This window comes from Aspergillus brunneoviolaceus (genome assembly GCF_003184695.1).
Source record: "Aspergillus brunneoviolaceus CBS 621.78 unplaced genomic scaffold BO95scaffold_64, whole genome shotgun sequence".
Taxonomy (NCBI): Eukaryota; Fungi; Ascomycota; class Eurotiomycetes; order Eurotiales; family Aspergillaceae; genus Aspergillus; species Aspergillus brunneoviolaceus.
The window spans coordinates 122362-142101 of record NW_020290794.1 but is presented as its reverse complement, the minus strand read 5'-3'; the positions used below and the strand labels follow the sequence as shown (position 1 = coordinate 142101).

The following is a 19740-nucleotide window of genomic DNA, read 5'->3' as shown; positions in this document are numbered from 1 at the left end:
CCCCCCCTACTAACAAACACCAGATCCAAGCCGCGGCGGCACTAAACAACCTCACCCTCGACGTCCCCCAACCCTTCGCCTTCGGCACGGCCAACAAATCCCCCGAATTCCTCCAGAAATTCCCCACCGGCAAGGTCCCCGCCTTCGAATCTTCCGACGGCGAGGTGACGCTGGTCGAATCCGACGCGATCGCGCAGTACGTGGCGGGGTGCGGGCCCGCGGCGCCGGCGCTGCTGGGCCGCAATGTCGCCGAGCAGGCGGCGGTGCGGCAGTGGATCTGCTTCGCGGAGAACGAGGTGTTCCGGAACATGGCGGCGGTGGTGCTGTGGCGCGTGGGGATGCGGGAGTACGATGCGGGAGTCGATGCTGAGGGGGCCAAAGGGTTGGAGGAGGCGTTGGCGGTGGTGGAGCGGCATCTTGCGGTGGGTAAGAAGGAGAAGGAGTTTCTTGCGACAGAGGGGGAGTTGTCCTTGGCGGATTTGACGCTCGCGTCGGCGCTGTTCTGGGCGTTCATGCATTATATCGATGAGGAGATGAGGGGGCGGTTTCCCCGGGTGGTGCGGTGGTATCTTCGGGTGGTTGGGGCGGAGAGGGTGAGGGAGGTGTTTGGGGAGCCGTGCTTGGTTGCCGTACGGAAGGTGGCTCCTGTTTAGTGGGCTGCAGCGTGTAGGAGTCTTGGAAGCTGAAAGGAAGGGGGGTCCGGGGTTCTCCCCCGGATGTGTTTACTTTGGACTTAGGGTTAGTATTGCCAGGAAGCTGAAAGAAAGGGGGGTCCGGGGGTTCTCCCCCGGGACGGCATACTCTGGGACTTTGAATTGAGGCTTATTGGGAAATCGAAATTGATAAACGGGGGGGCGTCCGGGGGTTCTCCCCCGGACCGTGTTTATTCCAGGTGTACATTAGGGTTGAGCATTGCGTAGCTTATAGGATCTGCAGTGTAACCGCAGGGAATAAATCCTTTCGGCGAGATTCAGCCCCTCGGCCAAATTATATAGACCCTAATCATAGCACACTGGCCCCTCCTCCCTACTCTCAAGTACAACATGTCTGAACACGACGTACACAATGTGCCAGCACAGCCGAATGCCCCTCCCAAGAAGGGCCTGCGCTTCTGGCTCATCTTCCTGGCCATCGGGATCGCGACTTTCGTGGCCGCGCTCGACACTTCGATCATCTCGACCGCCCTGCCCACCATCACCGCCGACCTGGGCTCCGAGGAGCTCTACATCTGGATCATCAACACCTACCTCCTGTCCTCGACCGTCTCGTCGGCGATCGTGGGCCAACTGTCCAACATCTTCGGTCGGCGCAGCATGACCACCCTCGCGCTGCTCATCTTCGCCGTGGGGAGCGCCATCTCCGGCGCCGCGCGCAACACGGGGATGCTGCTCGCGGGCCGCACCATCCAGGGCCTCGGCGGCGGCAGCATCACCACGCTCTCCGAGGTGCTCGTGTGCGACATGGTCTCGCTGCGCGAGCGTGGCGTCTACGCGGGGATCCTAGGCGCCGCCTGGACGCTCGCCGCCGTGGTCGGGCCCATCATGGGCGGGGGGTTCACGCAGAACGTGTCGTGGCGGTGGATCTTCTACATCAACCTCCCGATCGCGGGCAGCTCGCTGTTCCTGATCGTGACCCTCCTGCGGGTCCGCAATCCCCGCTCCGACACGAGCATCCTGCGCCGTCTGCGCACCATCGACTGGGGCGGCATCACGCTGCTCACCCTGGGCGTGACCGCCATCCTCCTCTCGCTCACCTGGGCGGGCACGACGCACCCGTGGTCCTCGTGGCGGACGATTGTGCCCCTTGTCCTCGGGTTTGTGGGACTGCTCGGGTTCATCGCCTACGAGGCGCTGCCGCCCGAACCGACGATGCCACTGCGCCTGTTCCGCAACCGCACCGCCGCCACCCTGTTCGTGATGGCCTTCATCTACAGCCTGCTCCTGTTCTGGGTGTGCTACTTCCTGCCCATCTACTTCCAGGCCGTGCTCAACGCCACCCCGACGCGCTCCGCCGTCATGCTCTTCCCGGTCGCCACCACCACCGCCCCTGCCGGCATCGTCGCCGGCATCCTGATGACCAAGACCGGCCGCTACCGGAGCTTCCAGTACGTTGGTTTCGCCCTGATGACCATCGCCTGCGGGCTCTTCACCCTGCTGGATCAGTCCACCACCACCGGCGAATGGACAGGCTACCAGATCCTGTTCGGGGTCGGCACCGGCATCGTCTTCACGACCGGTCTACCCCCGATCCTCGCCAGTCTCCCCGAAAGCGACGTCGCCACCGGCACAGCCACCTGGATCTTCATGCGCAACTTCGGCGCCATCTGGGGCACCGCGATCCCCGCGGCGGTGTTCAATACGAAAGCGAATACCCTCGCGTCGCAGACGATCGATGATCCTACGGTCAGGGGGCTGCTGGTGAACGGAGGGGCGTACGAGCGCGCTACCAAGGCGTTTATGAGCTCGTTCAAGGACAGACCTGAGGTGATGCGGGCGATTCGGCGGCTGTACGTGGCCAGTCTACGGGAGGTGTGGCAGGTCAGTATTGCGTTCTGCGGGGTGGGGTTCCTGCTGTGCTTCTTGGTCAAGGCGTATCGGTTGCGGGAGGAGTTGAATACCGAGTATGGGATGCAGGCCGAGGGGGAAGGGGAGTCCAAGACGAGGATCGTGGGGGAGGGGGTCGAGATGGGGAAGGGCGGCCGGGTGGAGGAGGCGAGGTAGACTGTCTCTGTCTTACTGCATTCGAACTAACTCAATCGATGCTCTGTCCAGAGAGCTGTATTCATGACTAGGTAGCTACTACATTGACTCTGCAATAGGGCCGTGACTCCCTGTGTTCAACCGGTAGTGCGCATCCTGATGTGTACCTAGAGTAGGGCTTCCCGGGGGAGAACCCCCGGACCCCCCTTTCTTTCAGCTTCCTGGCCACACTCAAGTCCCAGTTAAGTCTTAAAATGCAGGTTACCGGGAAGTTGAAAAAAAGGGGGGTCCGGGGGTTCTCCCCCGGAACGTGTTCATTCCAGGGCTTAAGGCTGAGAGAGCCGCCGAACTCACCGAAACTCGCCGACACCACTTGCACACATGTCCATAGAAGAACAGAACACCAAACTACAAGCCTGCTCCAACACCCAGCCCCTCTGCACAGACAGACGACACCATGTCCCTCGACTTCACCACCTTCCACAACATCATCGCCGGCCAGCCGCGCTCCGCCGCCACCGTCCACGCGGGCGTCTCGCCGCTCACCCGCGCCAAACTGTGGGACGTCCCGGTCGCGACCGCGCAGGATGTCGACGACGCGGTCGCCGCCGCCGCAGCGGCCTTCCCCGGCTGGGCGGCGGTGCCTTACACCGAGCGCACGCGGCTGCTGGGCGAGTTCGCGGATCTCTACCTCCAGCATGCCGAGGAGTTTGTGGAGCTGTTGATGGCGGAGACGGGGCGGAGTGTATGCCTTGCCTTTTTTCTTTTTTCTTTTTTTTTGGCGGTGTGTCTTCCTAGTGTGCAGTTTTTGACAAAGACAGAGACAAACGGCCGCGATCGAGGTATACTGGGCGGCGGAGTGGTTGCGGTATCCTGGTGCGTACAGGTCACAGCAAGACACAAGGGAACACCAAGCTGACGCGTGTTCAGCCAAGTACACCCTCCCCGAGACGAAGCACGAAGACGACGAGCTCGTAGCGATAACCAAGTACGAGCCCCTGGGCGTGGTCGCCGCCATTTGTCCGTGGAACTGTACGTGCCTTGCCCTTTACCACCAGCCATGCTTGCTAACCAGCACCAGTCCCCATCAGCCTAGGTATTTACCGCATCCATCACCCACTTCTCCAAGCATTCTCTAAAATTTTGCCCCTAGCAATGGGCAAAATCGCCCCCGCAATCGCAACAGGCAACACCATCATCGTCAAACCCTCGTCCGTCTCCCTTCCCCTTCCCCTCCCCCCTGTAGCACCCCAAACCCAACTAACAAACAAGACCATTCACCCCCTACACCACCCTCAAACTCATCCACCTCGCGCAACACATCTTCCCCCCGGGGATCCTCCAAGCCCTCAGCGGCGACGACACGCTCGGCCCCCTCCTCGTCCACCACCCGCGCATCCAGAAGATCTCCTTCACGGGGTCCACGGCCACCGGCCAGAAGATCATGCGCGGCTGCGCCGAGACCATGAAGCGGTTTACCCTGGAGACGTATGCCCTTCCCCTCCCCAAGACCGAAGAGACGGGCTGACGCACGCAGCGGCGGGAACAACGTCGGGATTGTTTTCCCGGATGTGGATGTCGCGGCGACGGCCGCGAAGATTGCGGGCGGGTTGTGGTTCAATGCGGGGCAGGTGTGCATCAATGCGCGGCGGCTGTATGTGCATTCGTCTGTTTATGGGGAGTTTGTGAGGGTTTTGGGGGATGTCACGCAGAAGATGCAGGTGGTGGGGGATGTGGGGCCGGTGCAGAATGAGATGCAGTTTGAGAAGGTGCAGGCGGTGCTGCGGGAGTGTAAGGAATTAGGGCTGAGGTTTGTGGCGGGTGGGGAGGAGGGGAAGAAGGGGGGCGAGGAGCAGGGGCTGTTTGTTCGGCCCGTCGTGCTGGATAATCCGCCGGATGAGGCGGGGGTCCTGCAGGAGGAGGTTTTTGGTGGGTTTTCTGGTGATCGATTGACCCGTGGGTTTGTACTGACTGTGACTGTTGTGGATTGTAGGGCCTGTCGTCTCTTGCAAGCCGTTCAATACCGCGGATGAAGTGGTGGGCATCGCGAACGAGGGCACCACCGGGTTGAGCGCGATTGTCTGGACGGCGGATGCTGAGTTGGCGGAGAGAGTGTCGGCCCAGTTGGACGTGGGGAATGTGTTTGTGAACGGGCCGCCCAAGCCAAATGCCTACGTGCCCTTTGGCGGCCATAAGCAGAGCGGGGTGGGGGTGGAGTATGGGCTGGAGGGGCTGTTGGGGTTCTGCCAGGTCAAATCGGTGCATGTGTACAAATAGGGGTATTGAGGATCGTTGGGGGAAAATTCTGTTAGGCTTGGTATGTATTGGGATTGCGTGTTACCAGGAAGCTGAAAAGAAGGGGGGTCCGGGGGTTCTCCCCCGGGACGTCTTACTCTGTGTATATATTAGGGTTGAGTGTTATGGGAAGTTGAAAGAAAGGGGGGTCCGGAGGTTCCCCCCCCGGGACGGTATACTCGATGACTTAGGGTTGAGTGTTATTCAATAGGAACAATGGTTCCATAGTCTTACTGGGCCTTCATAACCAGTCATGCCACTGATATTAGCATTGGGCTGAACCCAGCTGGCGGATCGGCGACTTTTGGCCATCGCCGGTAGTCACTACATAGTTCACTGTTCACTTGTTCCACTCGATAAATAGCCAGCGTCCACCAGGACCACCGCCCACTCCAAAAAGGACAGCCACGATGGCGGAAATGCACGACATCACCGGGCTCCTCAAGCCCTACCTCTCCGGCATGAACCTCGTCTGGACGCTCCTCCTCGTCGGCTACATCATCCCCAAGCTATTCCAGTACCTGCAGCGACCCTTCTCGCCCGTCTCGCGCATCCCCGGCTCATGGCTCCACAAACTCACCTCCTTGCCCCTCAAGATCGCAATCGCCAAGGGTGAAAGGTAATCTCCTCCCCCCTCAAGATCGTCACAGGGGTCTAACAACCCAGCCACATCTTCACCGTCGGCCTGCACAAGAAGTACGGCCCCATCGTCGCCCTTTCCCCGACCATGATCTCCATTTCCGACGCCCGCGAGATCAAACGCATCGTTCACACGGAGGACTGGGCCAAATCGGAAGCCGTGTACGGCAACTTCCGGCAGGACCCGCAGCGGCCGACCCTCCTGGCCTTCACCGACAAGAAGGCCTACAGCCAGCGCAAACGCCTCGTCTCGAGCATGTTCGGCCTGCGGTACATCCGCAGCATGCAGCCCCTGATGCGCGACTGCATTTCCGTGCTGGTGGACGAGCTCGACAGACAGTGTGCAAACGGCACGACCACCGTGGACATGCAGCACATGATCCAGTCGCTGGCGGCGGACATCATCGGCGTGACGACGTTCGGGCAGACCTTTGACCTGGTCAAGAACGGGTCGCATCCGCTGCCGGACCGGCTGAAGCAGGCGCTCAAACTGTCGGGCATCCTGCAGTTCATGCCGTGGCTCACCAAGATCCCCTTCATCCCGAACCGCGACCCCTACGTCAGCTGGTTCACCAACGAGATCGTGGCGAAGCGCCGCGCGCAGATCGCCAGCCGCCAGGGCCCGCCCCGCGAGGACCTGCTCCAGAAGATGATCGAAGCGGCGGACGAGAGCCCCGCCTCGCCGTTCCGCGTCTCCGACATCCAGGACGAGAGCGTCGTGCTGCTCATCGCCGGCAGCGAGACCACCGCCAACGCCGAGCTGTTCACCCTCATCCACCTCCTGCGCCACCCACGCAAGCTCGCCGCCCTCTACGAGGAGATCGACCGCTGGTATCCCCGCAGCGACCCGCGTCCCACGGACTGCGACTACAGCATGTCCGGCATGGTCTACCTGCAGGCGTGCATCGACGAGACCATGCGCCTGGTCCCCGGCCAGGCGACGGGCAGTCCGCGCGAGTCGCGCAAGGACGAGACCCTGCTGGGGTATGACATCCCCAAGGGCACGACGGTCTTCCCCACGACGCAGGAGGTGCATCTGGACGAGACTCTGTGGCCGAACGCGACCGAGTTCCTCCCCGAGCGCTGGCTGGACGTCTACGCCAAGGGCGAGGCCAACAGCCTCCCCTACTACCCGTTCTCGGCGGGCAGTCGCGTCTGCATCGGCAAGCACTTCGCCGCGCAGGAGATGCATCTCTCGCTGGTCTCGCTGCTCCGGCGCTTTCGGTTCGAGTATGTGCCGGGCCAGGATGAGTCGACCGTGTTTCGGATCGCGCAGCAGATGCGGGGACACAGATATCTCATGACCGTGGGAAGGAGGTAGCTGTAGCCCTGATGCTGTACAGAGTTCATGTTGTTGTGATCTTCCTAGGTACCTTAGTCTTAAGTCCTAGAATATGCCGTTCCGGGGGAGAACCCCCGGACCCCCCTTTCTTTCAGCTTCCCAGTAACACTTAAATCTAAGTTCTACAATCTACCGTCCCGGGGGAGAACCCCCGGACCCCCCTTTTTTTCAACTTCCCAGCTTAAAACAACCCTTATCCCTGAGCTGTAACGCACAAAAGTCCCGGAATTTCCTACTATCATCGAGCTATGCATCGAATGCATCCGTAACAGTAGCAACCCACCGAATCTCGCCGGCTGTAACTCGCCGACGACTGCAGATGCTAGTATATATACCACCACGACCGTAACCAGTACCCTAAACACTCAAACCACCCAGCAAAGACCCATCAAGTAAATCCAGGCCATCAACATGTCCCCCGCCAAAGTCAGCGCCAACGACGTGCCCATGCACGGCAACGGCTTCTACAGCTCCAACTCAGCCCTGCAGCACGCCGCCATGCTCCACGCCCTGCCTCTCCTATCCGCGGCAGCAGCAGCATCCAAAGCGAAGCAGCAAGACCCAACCTCGCGCCCCCTCACAATCCTCGAATTCGGCTCCGCCCACGGCAACAACTCGTGCGCCTCCCCAATATTCCCCAATCCATACCCCCACCCCCTTTCCCAAACTAACCAAAGATACTACAGTCACACCCCGATAACCACGATCCTCAAATCCCACGCCCCGGCCCCCACCCGCGAAATCCACCTGCAATTCAACGACCGCCCCGCCAACGACTTCACCACCCTCGCCGCCAATCTGACAGCCATGACCTGGCCCGCCACCAACAACAACAAAGTTTTCACCTCCCTCCTCCCGGCCTCCTTCTACTCGCGCGTCGCCCCGAAGGGAAGCGTGGACGTGGCCTTCTCGCTCGCGGCCCTGCACCACCTCGACCGCGTCACCCCGGTGCCGCCGCAGGGCCCCGTCCCGACGCACGAGGTCCGGCAGGCCGAGTTCCGCGCGCAGGCGCACGCCGACCTCCTCGCTTTCCTGGCGCATCGCGCGGAGGAGATCGTGCCGGGCGGGGCGCTGGTGCTGAGCTTCGTGGGGCAGGAGCTGGGGCCCAACGGGGAGGAGATCACCAACTATGCGGGGCCGGTGGACGCGTGTCGCGCGGCGATGATCGATATGCTGCAGGCGGGCGTGCTGAGTCCCGCCGTCGCGACTGTGTTCGAGGTTCCCGCTTATAATCGCTGTATGGCGGATGTGCGGCGTACCCTGGCGGAGGGGGCGGTGGTGGCGGATTGGGAGGTGGAGGAGGTGTTTGAGCGGAAGGTTGTGCATCCTGCGCTCCAGGAATTGGAGGATCGGAGGAAGGCGAAGCCGGGGGAGGAGGAGGAGCATGCTGAGTGGTATGCGCGGACGGTGGTGGATTGGCTGATGGCTGTTGTGGCGGGGTATTTTGTTAAGGCTGTAAAGGAGGGGATGGGCGTTACGGATCAGACGGTGGTCGATGGGCTGTTGGCGGAGTGGGTGGAGCGGACTAGGGCGAGGTTTTTGGAGGGGCATCGGAATGAGGCTGTTGAGTGTTGGTTTGTCTATGTTCGGTTGGGGAGGAAGTAGATTGTCTTTGTTGTTGTTGGGTTTGGTTTGGTTGTGGGGGGCTTGGAATGTGTGTCTTTTAATCTGGGTGAACATGAATATGCTTGAGTGCTATTAGGTCACGTTCATTGGAGAACTTAGGGTTGGGTGTTACTGGGAAGTTGAAAGAAAGGGGGGTCCGGGGGTTCTCCCCCGGGACGTGTTTATTCTAGGATGCCTAAGATTGTGTTATTTCTTAGGGTTGAGTATTACCAGGAAGCTGAAAAAAAGGGGGGTCCGGGGGTTCTCCCCCGGAGCGTGTTTGTTCTAGGTATATATCAGAGTCGGTCTCAGATTAGGCAGTTGATGAACTAATCAACTCCATATTGCATAACTAAGGATTGTGGCAGGTAAACCAGCTGACAGAAACAGCCTGTGGCAGCACAATCAGAGTGGATACACACAGCCTCGTCCCACAAAGCACACAGCTATTGCAGTCGGTTGCTCACTGCTCTCTTTTGAGTGGGTTTGAGGTTCCCACCGGGGACGATCTGTATCGGCGCCGTCGGCGATATTCACCACCCGGACCTCGGAGAGATAGGATACTCGCCGGCCAACCACCAACACAACCACCAACACACGCCAACAACACACGCCAACAACACCAAACACCACCCATCGTGAAAGCAAACTGTGGCATGACAGATCTACTCGCCGAATCGGACCTCGTTATGCATCAACTATAATAATCACATCGCCATGAGACTCAACCTCACACAACCCACATCTCTCCCACAACCCTAAGCATCATGCATCGCGAGCTCAAAGAATTCTCCCACCCCCATGGCTCCACGGGCATCTACGAGGAAAACCTCCAGGTAGATGTCCTCATCGTGGGCGCCGGGTTCAGCGGCATCTACATGCTGCACGAGCTGCGCAAACAGGGCCTTAAAACCGTCGTCTACGAGGCAGGCTCCGACCTGGGCGGCACGTGGCGGTTCAACTGCTACCCCGGAGCACGAGTCGACTCGCAGGTGCCCCTATACCAATTCTCCATCCCCGAGACCTACAAGGACTGGACCTGGACCACCAACTACCCCGACTACCAAGAGCTGCGGGCCTACTTCGACCACGTCGACAAGGTCCTCGACATCAAGAAGGACGTCGCCTTCGGCAGCGTCGTCGTCGACGCCCAGTTCGACACCAGCCAGAGCCGCTGGGTCGTCAAGACCCAAGACGGCCGCACCGCGTACGCCAAGTATTTCATCGCCGCGGCGGGCGTCTCGTCCAAGCGCTACATCCCGGAGTGGGAGGGGATCGAGAACTTCAAGGGCCCCATCCACCACACCTCCTTCTGGCCGGAGCACGAGGTCGACGTGCGCGGCAAGCGCGCCGCCATCATCGGTACGGGCGCCTCGGGCGTGCAGGTCACGCAGGCGTGGGGCCCGCAAGCCGGCCACCTGAAGGTCTTCCTGCGGTCGCCCAACTACTCCATCCCGATGCGCCGCAAGGAGCTCACCGCGGACGAGCAGAACCAGCTCAAGCCCATCTACCCGCAGCTGTTCGACCTGCGCGAGAAGACCTTCACGGGCGCGCTGGTGGACTTCAGCGAGCGCAGCGCCCTCGAGGACTCCGAGGCTGAGCGCGAGGCCTTCTACGAGCAGCGCTACCAAGCCGGCGGCTTCGACTTCTCCACCGCCAACTACAAGGACACGATGCTCAACCCGGTCGCCAACCGCTACCTGTACGATTTCTGGGCCAAGAAGACGCGGGCGCGCCTGAACGACGAGCGCGTCCGAGACCTGCTGGCGCCCGTCGAGCCGCCCTACTTCTTCGGCGGCAAGCGCTCCTCGCTGGAGACGGACTTCTACGAGCAGTTCAACCGCGACACGGTCGAGCTGGTCGACGCCAAGAGCAACCCGATCGTCGGCTTCACCGAGACCGGCATCCGGATGCAGGACGGCACCGTGCACGAGGTCGACGTCGTGTGTCTGGCGACCGGGTTCGACACCACCACCGGCAGCATGATCAACCTGGGCGTCCGCAGCATCCACGGCACCACGCTGCAGGAGGACTGGTCGCAGGCCGCCGAGACCTACCTGGGGCTGACGGTGGCCGGCTACCCCAACCTGTTCCACCTGTACGGCACCCACGCGCCCACCCTGTTCAGCCAGGCCGTGACCACCATCGAGGTGCAGGGCCGCTGGATCGCCGACGCCATCAAGCAGATGGAGCGCCAGGCCATCCGCTCCATCAACCCCTCGCGCGAGGCCGCCCACGCCTGGAAGCTGCAGATCCGCGCCTTCCAGAACGCCAGCTTCTTCCCCACCGTCCACTCCACCTACATGGGCGGCTCCATCCCCGGCAAGCCTTTCGAGTTGGTGTCCTACCCGGCCGGAATGCCCATGTACGCGCGGCAGATCCGCGACGCGCTGCCCGCGTTCCCGGGGTTCGAGGTCGTGAAGGCCGACGGGGAGAAGGTGGAGAATCCGGCGCCGGGCGGGCTGGAGGCGACGACGAACTTTTTCGAGCGGTTGTTTGGGATGCCGCCTTCGTCGGCCAAGGAAGATCTTGCGAAGCAGGATAGCTAGGTGGTTTTGTTACTGTAGTTCACTAATGATTATGTTTTTTGTTGTGCCTGTTGTATCCCGTTCCTCACATAGAGGCATTGATGCAATTGCACCTTTGTATACATCTAGAGTAAGACGTTCCGGGGGAGAACCCCCGGACCTCCCTTTCTTTCAGCTTCCTGGTAACCTCAGTTCTAAGTCCTAGAATGTACCGTCCCGGGGAGAACCCCCGGACCCCCCTTTCTTTCAAATTCCCAGTACAACCAGTAGAGTCATCAAGACACCTTTCTTTACACATTTGTTATGTTTAAATACGCCTCATCAAATTCATTCTTAATTACTCAGAAACCAGTAGCAATGATTGATAAGTCTGTATTCGCTTCTCAGTGGCTCGGTCGGTGCACAAGACACAGTACACAACCCCCCCTCCTCAACTATATATTTACCCCAACATCTGCATGAATCCCCAATCCGAACTCATCTTAGAAAAGAATTCAAGTAAAATAGACCCAGAAAATACTTAATCCTAATAAGTAATCACAAGAAGCGAAACCCAAAATCCCACACATACATCCCCAGAATACGATCGATCACCCCATCCAGCACCCGGATCGAAGACTAAACCCCATTCCAGCCATCAACAATCCCCTCCAGCTACAGTGTGTACACACCCCCAAAACACCAATCAACCCCATCACCCTTGCTCATTCCTTCTGGAACAAGAATACAAAATAGACAGCAGCGCGTAAGCGTATTACCAACACGACTCGACACACCCGACTACCCGCCCGCCCGCCCGCCCAACCGCAGAAAACCTCCACGTGTCCTGTCTGTCCTCCTCCTCCTTCCCCCGCCCTCCCGCGGAAGTCGTCCGCTCGGTCGCCCCCAAGCCCTAACTTGCCGTCTAGGCCGTCTACTTCACTAAAGTTCGTGCTCTGACTACTCAATTAAACTAAAATAGACAGACAGACAGACAGGGCATCATGCAATCGAATATCTGGCCCAGCACGGCAAGTCACCGCGTAAGAGTAAGAACCCTAATCTACGGGCCCTGATCGTATACTATAAGTCAGCGCTAGTAATCTCGCTGCCTAGAAGTAACTTATCAACTGGCGTGCTGGGTTGGGTTGTTTGTTATTGTTCATGCTCTGTCGACGGCAGAAGGGATAAATCACTTACCTAGTACTCCGTAATCGAGGGGCAATGTCCCACTCAAAAATAGTATGTACCTTACTCATCCATATGTGCTCGACTCGACTCGACTCGACTCACACTCGGACATATCTGCCAAGAGTGGCTAGGCGTCCTGCCAGGTCGCTAATCTATTGGGTGAAGAGTGCAAACACCTTGGATGAGAGTTCGGCAGTGTACTCGTATCCGATCGAATCGATTTATGCAGTACTATTTTGGCTATGGGTTACTTACTTACCACACAGCTATAGCTACTCAGTGATAAGTAAGAAAGTGAGATGACAGTGCCGAGATACCCTGGAATGGGTCTGGATCTCGCCTGGGCTACTGGGCTACCGGGTTGGGTTAGACTGAGCCAGAGCCAGAGCCTCGAGGCGTACCATCCATCCCCCGGGGTGGCATGATGCAGACCGAGCCAAAGACGAGGCTGACCGACCGTCGGGAGCGCGAAAACTTAAGTACCCAGTGCACAAGTACAGTACTTAGTATGAGCAGTGCTGATCCTTCAGATCCTGTGCATCCTTCATGATGTGATGGATCAGGGATGAGGCCATAGCCATGGTGTTCTGGCTGGAGGATTCATTCACTTAATCCCCGCTGGGAAGGGAATACGAGGGCCAAAACAGTGCCCGGGCGCTCACCGTCGCGGAAAGGAAGATTAGCTTCCAGTTATGGTGACGGGGACGGGGTTAGTGGGGTCATGTGATTGCTAAGCTTTTTCGGGGCTTGGTATCATATCATATCTGTTTCTCACGAGACACACAATTCATGCTATTGACATAGTAGTATACCGTAAGTTGGTGATCAGGTGTGTGTTCGAAAAGAGGAAGACGGTCTTGGTCGACCCAACTCCAAAGCAGTAGGCGTACACTCAAACACTGGCGTCTATCGGAGCGAATTTCCCCCCCGACCGCCGCCGAGAGCATCTCGACCCACTGCCCCCTCCGCCACGGCTGATAGGTCAAAACCCGCCGATCGGCCGGCTGGCGGGGCACTAGGTTAGCGGGCGTTTCCTTTCTTAACGTGAAGAGGAGTCGAGTCGAGACTACTACCTTAGTCCAATGTTGACACAAAGCCTGGCTAGTCGTGAATCCTGGTGCTGCAAGGGCTTGATCGTCCTTGTTTCCCCAGTTGGCTAACGTGGGGGCGGAGTTCTCTTCACTCCTTCCCCCCCCTTCTTCTTCAATGCCCTTAGACATGGAACAATGCAATAGCATCGCCAACTGGACTCGCTAGACAACACCGAACTAGCCCTAGCCTACTCCCTACCCATCTAACTTACGAGTAGTCAATAATGCTGCAGAGAAGCATGCATGGTATCGTCAACCGTTGGGGTCCAAAACTCTTCCTTCCATCGGTACTCCACGCCAACAGTCCCGGTTATCCGATCCCCACTACCCCCCTCCAATGATCCTCACGTATCAGACTCTACAAAGGCCAGGGAATCTGAATCTGCAACCCGTACGTCACCACATGGCTTAGTGCAGCACATGGCAACAACCCTGCAACCGGTGCTATCTCGCCAATCCTTCCACGTCAACCATGCCACCCTCCCTGAAGGATTGCCCTTTTCCTTGGTTTTGCTCATCACTCGGCATGAGGTTAGTGCCGAATTGTTCCCTGGCTGGCTAGTAGTGGTGCGAGTTGCATGGTGCAGGTCGTACCGATAGCGACCTCTCCAGCGAGATTGGCGGTTGGAGAGATTGACCCCTGCCACTCGCTGCACACTACCAGAAATCCCCAGCAAGGCTGGCCGTTGTTTACACGCTCCTACACCGCCCACCTTTTGCTGTTTCGGATGGAGAGATTATGTCAGGTCGTATGTGTCAGAACATCGGCAGCGCCTGGGCAGAGTGGAGCCAAGGTCAGTGTCCTGCACTGACTTGCACCCCCGACATCAGATCATGTCCACTGCAGAGCCTCCTCGCCCGCGTGTCTGCACGTCTCGGGGAAACACATCTCGATCGCAACACCTCCGCCCATCCAAGCGGCAGTTCGTTTTGCCCAGGTTGAGCCATTTCCGGTTTCCACCAACCACCAAGTCGCATCAGGCAGACCGCAGGATTCATCGTGCGCATCCCATCTGATGGCCGGTCTGATCCATCGCCAATCTTCACTGAAACGCACACCTTCCATTCAGTTCCAGATCATGCAAACCTCCCCCTCCCCCCAGCGAGTCAGTGTTGCATGTGGAGACTAGGCCTGCAGCAGGATCGTGATGCCTGCGCAGCCACGAGCGGTGCCAAAAGTACTCAGCAGGCGGCGCGGCTGCTGCCTCGCTGCAGGGAGGTACGGTACATAGATAAAAGCACCGAATGTACCCGGAGAGGTAGGTTTTCGTTGCGCTGCGATTCTCAAGTACTGTCCCCGTTTATACAACATACCTCCTGCGACTCCTTCCTATCATGTCACCGACTATGAGTTTGACGGCGTCGCACCCACAGCAGCCGCAACCGACCCCCCAGAGTAAAGCCCCGCTCACCCGCCAGGCGTGCAACCGCTGCCACGCCTCAAAGCTGAAATGCCTTCGTCCGCCGGGGGTCACCACCAGTAAAGCATGTATCCGCTGCATCAAGGCAGATGCAGAGTGTGTCTACGACCCGCCCCAGCGGTTCGGTCGGCCCCGACAAAAAAGCCGGCCTCAGCCCGAGTCAGGGCCCCCCCGCATTGAAGCCCGAGAGCCCGAGGTCCCCGATCCTCGACGGGCTCGGCATGGATCGACGATCGGGGCCCGCTGGGAGAGTAGCGAGCGAGAGAGCAGCGGTAGCCTCGCCCCTTCATCCGCTGCGGAGAGCCCCTACACAACAGCGGCGGGGAGCCCAGACAACCGAAGTAGTGCCGCCGTCGCCGCGGGCCCGTTGGCCGGCATGGATTACGCCTCATCACACTTCCCCGAGCCCCTGGACAGCGAACGCACCAGTGAGCTCCTCGATGCGTTCCAGTCCGACTCCATGCAGCTGGATGTTGGTGAGACCTGTTCCCTCACTCCGCATCCCCAATGCACGTAGCACCCGGCTGACGGTTCTTGGCATGACACAGATTCATACTGGGGAGAACCCGGTCCGATGATGCCTCCCGCCGAAACGGTCCCATATTCGGATTTGCTTACCGGTCCAATCGATCTTGACTTCACCGTCTCCGACCAAGACGATCGAGCCAAGATCCCCAAGCACGCGCTCGATCCTGCTCTGGCGGTCGCGGACATCGAGTCCACCGCCGACGACTACGTGCTCGACCTCGTACAGCTGCAAGCCAGCGTGAACCAGAATAATCGCGAATTGGCCGCCATGATCCGCAAGGCCCAGTCGGCACTGAAGATGTCTGACGGACGCGGAGGGCAAGCCGTGCCAATCCCCGATTCCCAGTTCAAGACCCATCTGCAGCGTAATCTCAAGGCATCGGAGCAGACGTTGGATGTCCTGCACCGCATCAACTCCCAGTTGGCGCCTGGGTCACGCGAGACGCGCCCGCCTTCTCGATCGTACGGGTTAGATCCGACCCTGGATCGACTGTACGCCGACTGCGTGAGCCAAGATCATTCGTTTGGGGTCGGGGAGGACGAGTTGGGAGGGCGCGCGACGACGCCTCCCGGAGTCTCGGCAGCCGACCCCCAACACAGTATCCTCGCCTTCCTTGTGCTGACGACCTACCTCCGTCTGCTGCACAACTTTGACGCCCTCATTTCCATCCTGCAGGACCGTCTGCGGTGTTCCGCCAGTCTCGACCCGCGGCGACCGCTGCATCTCAGCGAAGATATCGCCGCGTCCGACAGCAGCTCTAACCCGCTCCTCGACGTGTCGCTCGGGTCGTTCTCCTTCTCGTCCTCATCCGCGAGGTCATTGCAGGCCATGCTCAACGTGCAGATGATCAACACCGTCCTCACGAAAATCAAATCCTCCACCCAGCGGATGCTGCTCGGCCCCGATTACCTTCCCCCTTCCTCTTGCTCCTCCTCCGCGTCCACATCGTCCACTGCCTCTACCACCTCTTGCTCAACCAGAGCACCTCCCACCTCGGCCACCGGAGGACCCCACCACCCAGCCACCGCAGGCTCCATTTTCTTCCATCCCGCACACTCCCACTCCCATTCCTCGTCCGGCCACTTCTTCTCTCAGCCGGAAGGCAGAGGCTATGCTCCCTACAACCACGCATTCCACCCTCCTCCCCCATCGCGACACACGCACAACTACCCCACTCCAGAGACCATCACTCCACCATCGTCGGTTCTCGGCGGAGGGACAGGGACCACCCCGCCGCCCTTTGTGTCGGGCGTCGACCACGTCGTCCGCCGGGCCTTGGCCGAGGTGCACGAGCTGGAGTTGAGTTTGCGCAACCGCGCGCGGGCGATTCAGCAGTGGAGTGAGGAGGGGTTCTAGCCCCACCTTGCGGAATTAGCGGAGGGGTGTGCTCTGCTCAGCTGCACTGGATAGTTTCTCCTCGGCCGAGAATTGATTCTCCCTTGATGTCCTGTATTATAAAAGGATAGATTGATTAGATAGTAGACGAGGGGATCAATGGATAATCTTCGGATAATGCTGCCGTTCTGCCGGGTGTGACCGCCTATGAAGTGGCCACGCATCCCCAGTGCCCAGTGAAAGACAACGTCATTTTGCGATAGTTAGACTAAACCAGCCCATGTGCAGTCGAATTGAGTTCTTCACGGAAGGATCACATCATGTGATCTCGACCTGCCAAGCCATCTAGAAGCCCTCCGACCACAACACCGAACGAGCTACCATGCGTCATCCCGCGTGCAGTTATTGAACTCGGCTGCTGGATTGGCTGCCCCCTTGCATGCTGGACAATGACATTGATATAATGCTGCCGGTGCGGTGCAGACATAAGGGACCAAGCATGATGTCAATCTTCTGTGGAGAGGAATGCGAAGAACACAGCCTGAACATGATTTGAAGAGGAATCATGCCACGACGAGAAGAACCCACCGCCCAGCGAAAACTCTGCGGCTTTTCCCGAATTTCCCGACAACAGAACGGGTCGAAATTCGGGAAACAACGCCAGTTTTCCGCCACCCCGTTATTGGCCCTGAGACCGACCCAGTCACTGTTTATAGTTAAAAGGCCCTCAGGGCGACCAATCAACAACTCGGGACGGACATAGATCGACCCGCCGCGGGGGTGTGTAACAGGGTAATCGCTCTTCCCGCCGGTATTGTCTCGTTTTCTCAATCCCGCGGGTAAAATCGAATCAGAAATCTTTTGTGTCACATCTCCAGAGACTGCGTGCGAATCATGCTCACCACTGCTGCTGCTGCTGCTGCTGCTTGCTGTCAATCCTGAAGCTTGTTTCTTCTTTTGTTCCTGAGCTTGTGTGCCCCCCTGAGATAACGGGAATTTCTTAGCATCTGACCTGTGACCGGTCTAGCTCACCATGAGCCCCCCGTCCAATGGACTGTTAGATGGCAGTACCACGCCCGCCGGCAAGGATTATGACTGCGAGAAGACCACGAAGCCGCGGTCATCCGGCAAAAGTGCTTGGCTCGGCGAGGGCAAGCTGCCTGAGGCCGTGGACGATGGAGACCAGCAGATCATCGAGGCCGGAGAAGCCAAGTACCACCGTCTGGGGTGGAAGGGGCTCACTATCATGCTGATTGTGGAGGCGATCGGGTTAGGCTCGCTGTCGATTCCCTCCGCGTTCGCGACGCTCGGCATGGTCGCCGGCGTGATCTGCTGTGTCGGCATCGGCCTGATCGCTATCTACACCTCCTATGTGATTGGACAGGTCAAGCTGGCGTACCCGGCTGTCCGGCATTACGGCGATGCGGGGGCCCTGCTGATGGGCCCCTGGGGTAACGAGCTGTTCACCTTCATGTTGATCTTGCAGCTGATCTTCCTGACCGGCTCCAACTGCCTGACGGGCACCATCGCCCTGCAGCACATCACCGGCAGCGGCATCTGCTCCGTCATCTTCAGCGTCGTGTCGGCGATCATCCTGCTGCTGCTGTCCATCCCCTCCTCCTTCGCCGACATGGCCTGGCTGGGGTACCTGGACTTTGTGTCGATTGTGGCCGCCATCGGCATCACCATCATCGCCACGGGCGTGCGGGGCACGAACTCAGCCGGCGGGCTGGGCGCGGTCACCTGGTCGGCCTGGCCGCAGGGGGACCCCAGTTTCTCCGACGGCTTCATCGCCATCAGCAACATCGTGTTCGCGTACACCTTCGCCAGCTGCCTGTTCTCGTTCATGGACGAGATGCACACGCCGCGCGACTTCACCAAGTCGATCTGGTCCCTGGGCATCCTGCAGATCGTGATCTACACGGTGACGGGCGCGACCATCTACGCGTTTGTCGGCCTGGACGTGCAGTCGCCCGCGCTACTGTCGGCGGGGGCGCTGGTCAGCAAGGTGGCCTTCGGGATCGCGCTGCCCGTCATCTTCATCTCGGGGGCGATTTGCACCATCGTCGCCGGCCGCCTGATCCACGGCCGCATCTACGCCAACAGCGTGACCCGGTACATCAACACGCCCAAGGGCTGGATCACCTGGTTGATCCTGATCACGGTACTCACCATCCTGTCGTGGGTCATCGCCGAGGCCATCCCGTTCTTCGACGATCTCCTCTCCATCGCGTCCGCGCTGTTCACCTCGGGTTTCTCGTTCTACCTGCCCCCGATCATGTGGTATGTCCTCATCCGCGAGGGGCCGTGGTACTCGCGCGAGAATCTGTTGACGAGTGTCGTCAACTTCCTCGTGTTCATCTTCGGGTTGGTTGTGCTGGTCGGTGGCATGTATTCCAGTGTTCAGGACATCGTAAGTTTTTTTTTCCCCAGTCAACTCTTTTCCCGGTGTGCAGAACGGGCTCTAACGAGGATCCTAGATCAACAACTACCGGGAGGGTGACGTTCGCTCCCCGTTCACCTGCGGGAGTGTTAGCTAGATGCATTGGGTTTCTTGGGTTTGCTTGATTGGTTATTGCATTCGCATTCGCACACGCATACAGACGGCTTGTTTTAATGGTATGATATGGTACGATATTCGGAAGACACTCGCATGAGAAAAGTTTGGGGTTGAAGGGTGCTTTTCAGGCTGAGCGGCATGAGCATGGCTGATAGACCGTTGGATTTGCTTCGTTTGCTGTACTAATATCATGAGGAACTATGGTGATACGACGACACGGTTGTTGCATGCTTGCATTAAGGCACGGCGGAAGGACAGTGTTGTACATAGCCTACCCACGATGGTAGATGAATATATAATTTGCACTTGATGTTGGATGATTGATTTCGATTTGACTGAGGTTAAGGCGGTGTTGTTGGTGGAAGACGAGACGCGGCGAGGAGATGTTGACGCGGGGTCATGTGATTAGCCTGCGGCTGCTCATCGGACTACTGCTTTGGGCGAAAGATTGGCGACGCAACTCCAAGATATTAAGCTCTTTATCTTGCTGGAGCCAAGTATCTTAGAAGATGCGTTGGGTCAAACT

The 19740-nt window shown here is 58.9% G+C and overlaps 10 protein-coding genes across 10 annotated transcripts in view; 9 read left to right on the top strand and 1 right to left on the bottom strand.

Annotated features, from left to right (window-relative positions):
* Nucleotides 1–653, top strand: part of psoB (hydrolase psoB) — a gene marked incomplete at both ends in the record, with an annotated part of 2439 nt that extends 1786 nt beyond the window's left edge. The window contains one exon of the mRNA XM_025589885.1: nt 24–653. Coding sequence (XP_025439053.1) covers nt 24–653 — 630 coding nt within the window. The remainder of the gene's footprint in view (nt 1–23) is intronic.
* A 390-nt stretch (nt 654–1043) lies between these two features.
* BO95DRAFT_455772 (MDR family MFS transporter) lies at nt 1044–2870 on the top strand (the record flags this gene model as incomplete). Its single annotated transcript, XM_025588363.1, has 3 exons — nt 1044–1058; nt 1080–2620; nt 2819–2870. The coding sequence occupies 3 exons, from the start codon at nt 1044–1046 to the stop codon at nt 2868–2870; spliced, it is 1608 nt and encodes a 535-aa protein (XP_025439052.1).
* A 286-nt stretch (nt 2871–3156) lies between these two features.
* BO95DRAFT_475823 (aldehyde dehydrogenase) lies at nt 3157–4976 on the top strand (the record flags this gene model as incomplete). The annotated part of the gene is made up of 8 exons (XM_025589884.1): nt 3157–3444; nt 3521–3575; nt 3630–3731; nt 3781–3795; nt 3853–3910; nt 3972–4187; nt 4237–4628; nt 4693–4976. 8 exons carry the CDS (start codon nt 3157–3159, stop codon nt 4974–4976), a joined length of 1410 nt encoding a protein of 469 aa, XP_025439051.1.
* Nucleotides 4977–5377: 401 nt separating this feature from the next.
* On the top strand, nt 5378–7040 carry BO95DRAFT_396125 (cytochrome P450). The gene is made up of 2 exons (XM_025583740.1): nt 5378–5613; nt 5661–7040. The coding sequence occupies exons 1-2, from the start codon at nt 5405–5407 to the stop codon at nt 6952–6954; spliced, it is 1503 nt and encodes a 500-aa protein (XP_025439050.1). The 5' UTR covers nt 5378–5404; the 3' UTR covers nt 6955–7040.
* Nucleotides 7041–7351: 311 nt separating this feature from the next.
* BO95DRAFT_420512 (S-adenosyl-L-methionine-dependent methyltransferase) lies at nt 7352–8734 on the top strand. Its single transcript, XM_025584532.1, has 2 exons — nt 7352–7592; nt 7662–8734. Exons 1-2 carry the CDS (start codon nt 7387–7389, stop codon nt 8578–8580), a joined length of 1125 nt encoding a protein of 374 aa, XP_025439049.1. The 5' UTR covers nt 7352–7386; the 3' UTR covers nt 8581–8734.
* A 613-nt stretch (nt 8735–9347) lies between these two features.
* BO95DRAFT_475820 (flavin-containing monooxygenase) lies at nt 9348–11175 on the top strand (the record flags this gene model as incomplete). Its single annotated transcript, XM_025589883.1, has 2 exons — nt 9348–11018; nt 11070–11175. 2 exons carry the CDS (start codon nt 9348–9350, stop codon nt 11127–11129), a joined length of 1731 nt encoding a protein of 576 aa, XP_025439048.1. The 3' UTR covers nt 11130–11175.
* A 997-nt stretch (nt 11176–12172) lies between these two features.
* BO95DRAFT_234693 (uncharacterized protein) lies at nt 12173–12687 on the top strand. Its single transcript, XM_025581296.1, has one exon. It carries the CDS (start codon nt 12312–12314, stop codon nt 12579–12581), a length of 270 nt encoding a protein of 89 aa, XP_025439047.1. The 5' UTR covers nt 12173–12311; the 3' UTR covers nt 12582–12687.
* Nucleotides 12688–14129: 1442 nt separating this feature from the next.
* BO95DRAFT_445937 (uncharacterized protein) lies at nt 14130–14859 on the bottom strand. The gene has a single exon (XM_025587256.1). It carries the CDS (start codon nt 14433–14435, stop codon nt 14202–14204), a length of 234 nt encoding a protein of 77 aa, XP_025439046.1. The 5' UTR covers nt 14436–14859; the 3' UTR covers nt 14130–14201.
* Nucleotides 14860–14949: 90 nt separating this feature from the next.
* Nucleotides 14950–16739, top strand: BO95DRAFT_445936 (uncharacterized protein). The gene has a single exon (XM_025587255.1). The coding sequence runs from the start codon at nt 15365–15367 to the stop codon at nt 16673–16675; it is 1311 nt and encodes a 436-aa protein (XP_025439045.1). The 5' UTR covers nt 14950–15364; the 3' UTR covers nt 16676–16739.
* A 720-nt stretch (nt 16740–17459) lies between these two features.
* Nucleotides 17460–19516, top strand: BO95DRAFT_396116 (N amino acid transport system protein). Its single transcript, XM_025583739.1, has 2 exons — nt 17460–19067; nt 19135–19516. The coding sequence occupies exons 1-2, from the start codon at nt 17688–17690 to the stop codon at nt 19192–19194; spliced, it is 1440 nt and encodes a 479-aa protein (XP_025439044.1). The 5' UTR covers nt 17460–17687; the 3' UTR covers nt 19195–19516.
* Nucleotides 19517–19740: the final 224 nt, after the last annotated feature.

Excerpts from the sequence above, each read along its gene's own strand:
- BO95DRAFT_396125 (XM_025583740.1), top strand. The coding sequence starts at position 5,405 with ATGGCGGAAATGCACGACATCACCGGGCTCCTCAAGCCCTACCTCTCC. Across the intron at positions 5,614-5,660 it reads GCAATCGCCAAGGGTGAAAG|CCACATCTTCACCGTCGGCC; the intron begins GTAATCTCCTCC and ends CTAACAACCCAG.
- BO95DRAFT_420512 (XM_025584532.1), top strand. The coding sequence starts at position 7,387 with ATGTCCCCCGCCAAAGTCAGCGCCAACGACGTGCCCATGCACGGCAAC. Across the intron at positions 7,593-7,661 it reads TCCGCCCACGGCAACAACTC|TCACACCCCGATAACCACGA; the intron begins GTGCGCCTCCCC and ends AAGATACTACAG.
- BO95DRAFT_234693 (XM_025581296.1), top strand. The coding sequence starts at position 12,312 with ATGTCCCACTCAAAAATAGTATGTACCTTACTCATCCATATGTGCTCG.
- BO95DRAFT_445937 (XM_025587256.1), bottom strand. The coding sequence starts at position 14,435 with ATGGAAGGTGTGCGTTTCAGTGAAGATTGGCGATGGATCAGACCGGCC.
- BO95DRAFT_445936 (XM_025587255.1), top strand. The coding sequence starts at position 15,365 with ATGATGCCTCCCGCCGAAACGGTCCCATATTCGGATTTGCTTACCGGT.
- BO95DRAFT_396116 (XM_025583739.1), top strand. The coding sequence starts at position 17,688 with ATGAGCCCCCCGTCCAATGGACTGTTAGATGGCAGTACCACGCCCGCC. Across the intron at positions 19,068-19,134 it reads ATTCCAGTGTTCAGGACATC|ATCAACAACTACCGGGAGGG; the intron begins GTAAGTTTTTTT and ends CGAGGATCCTAG.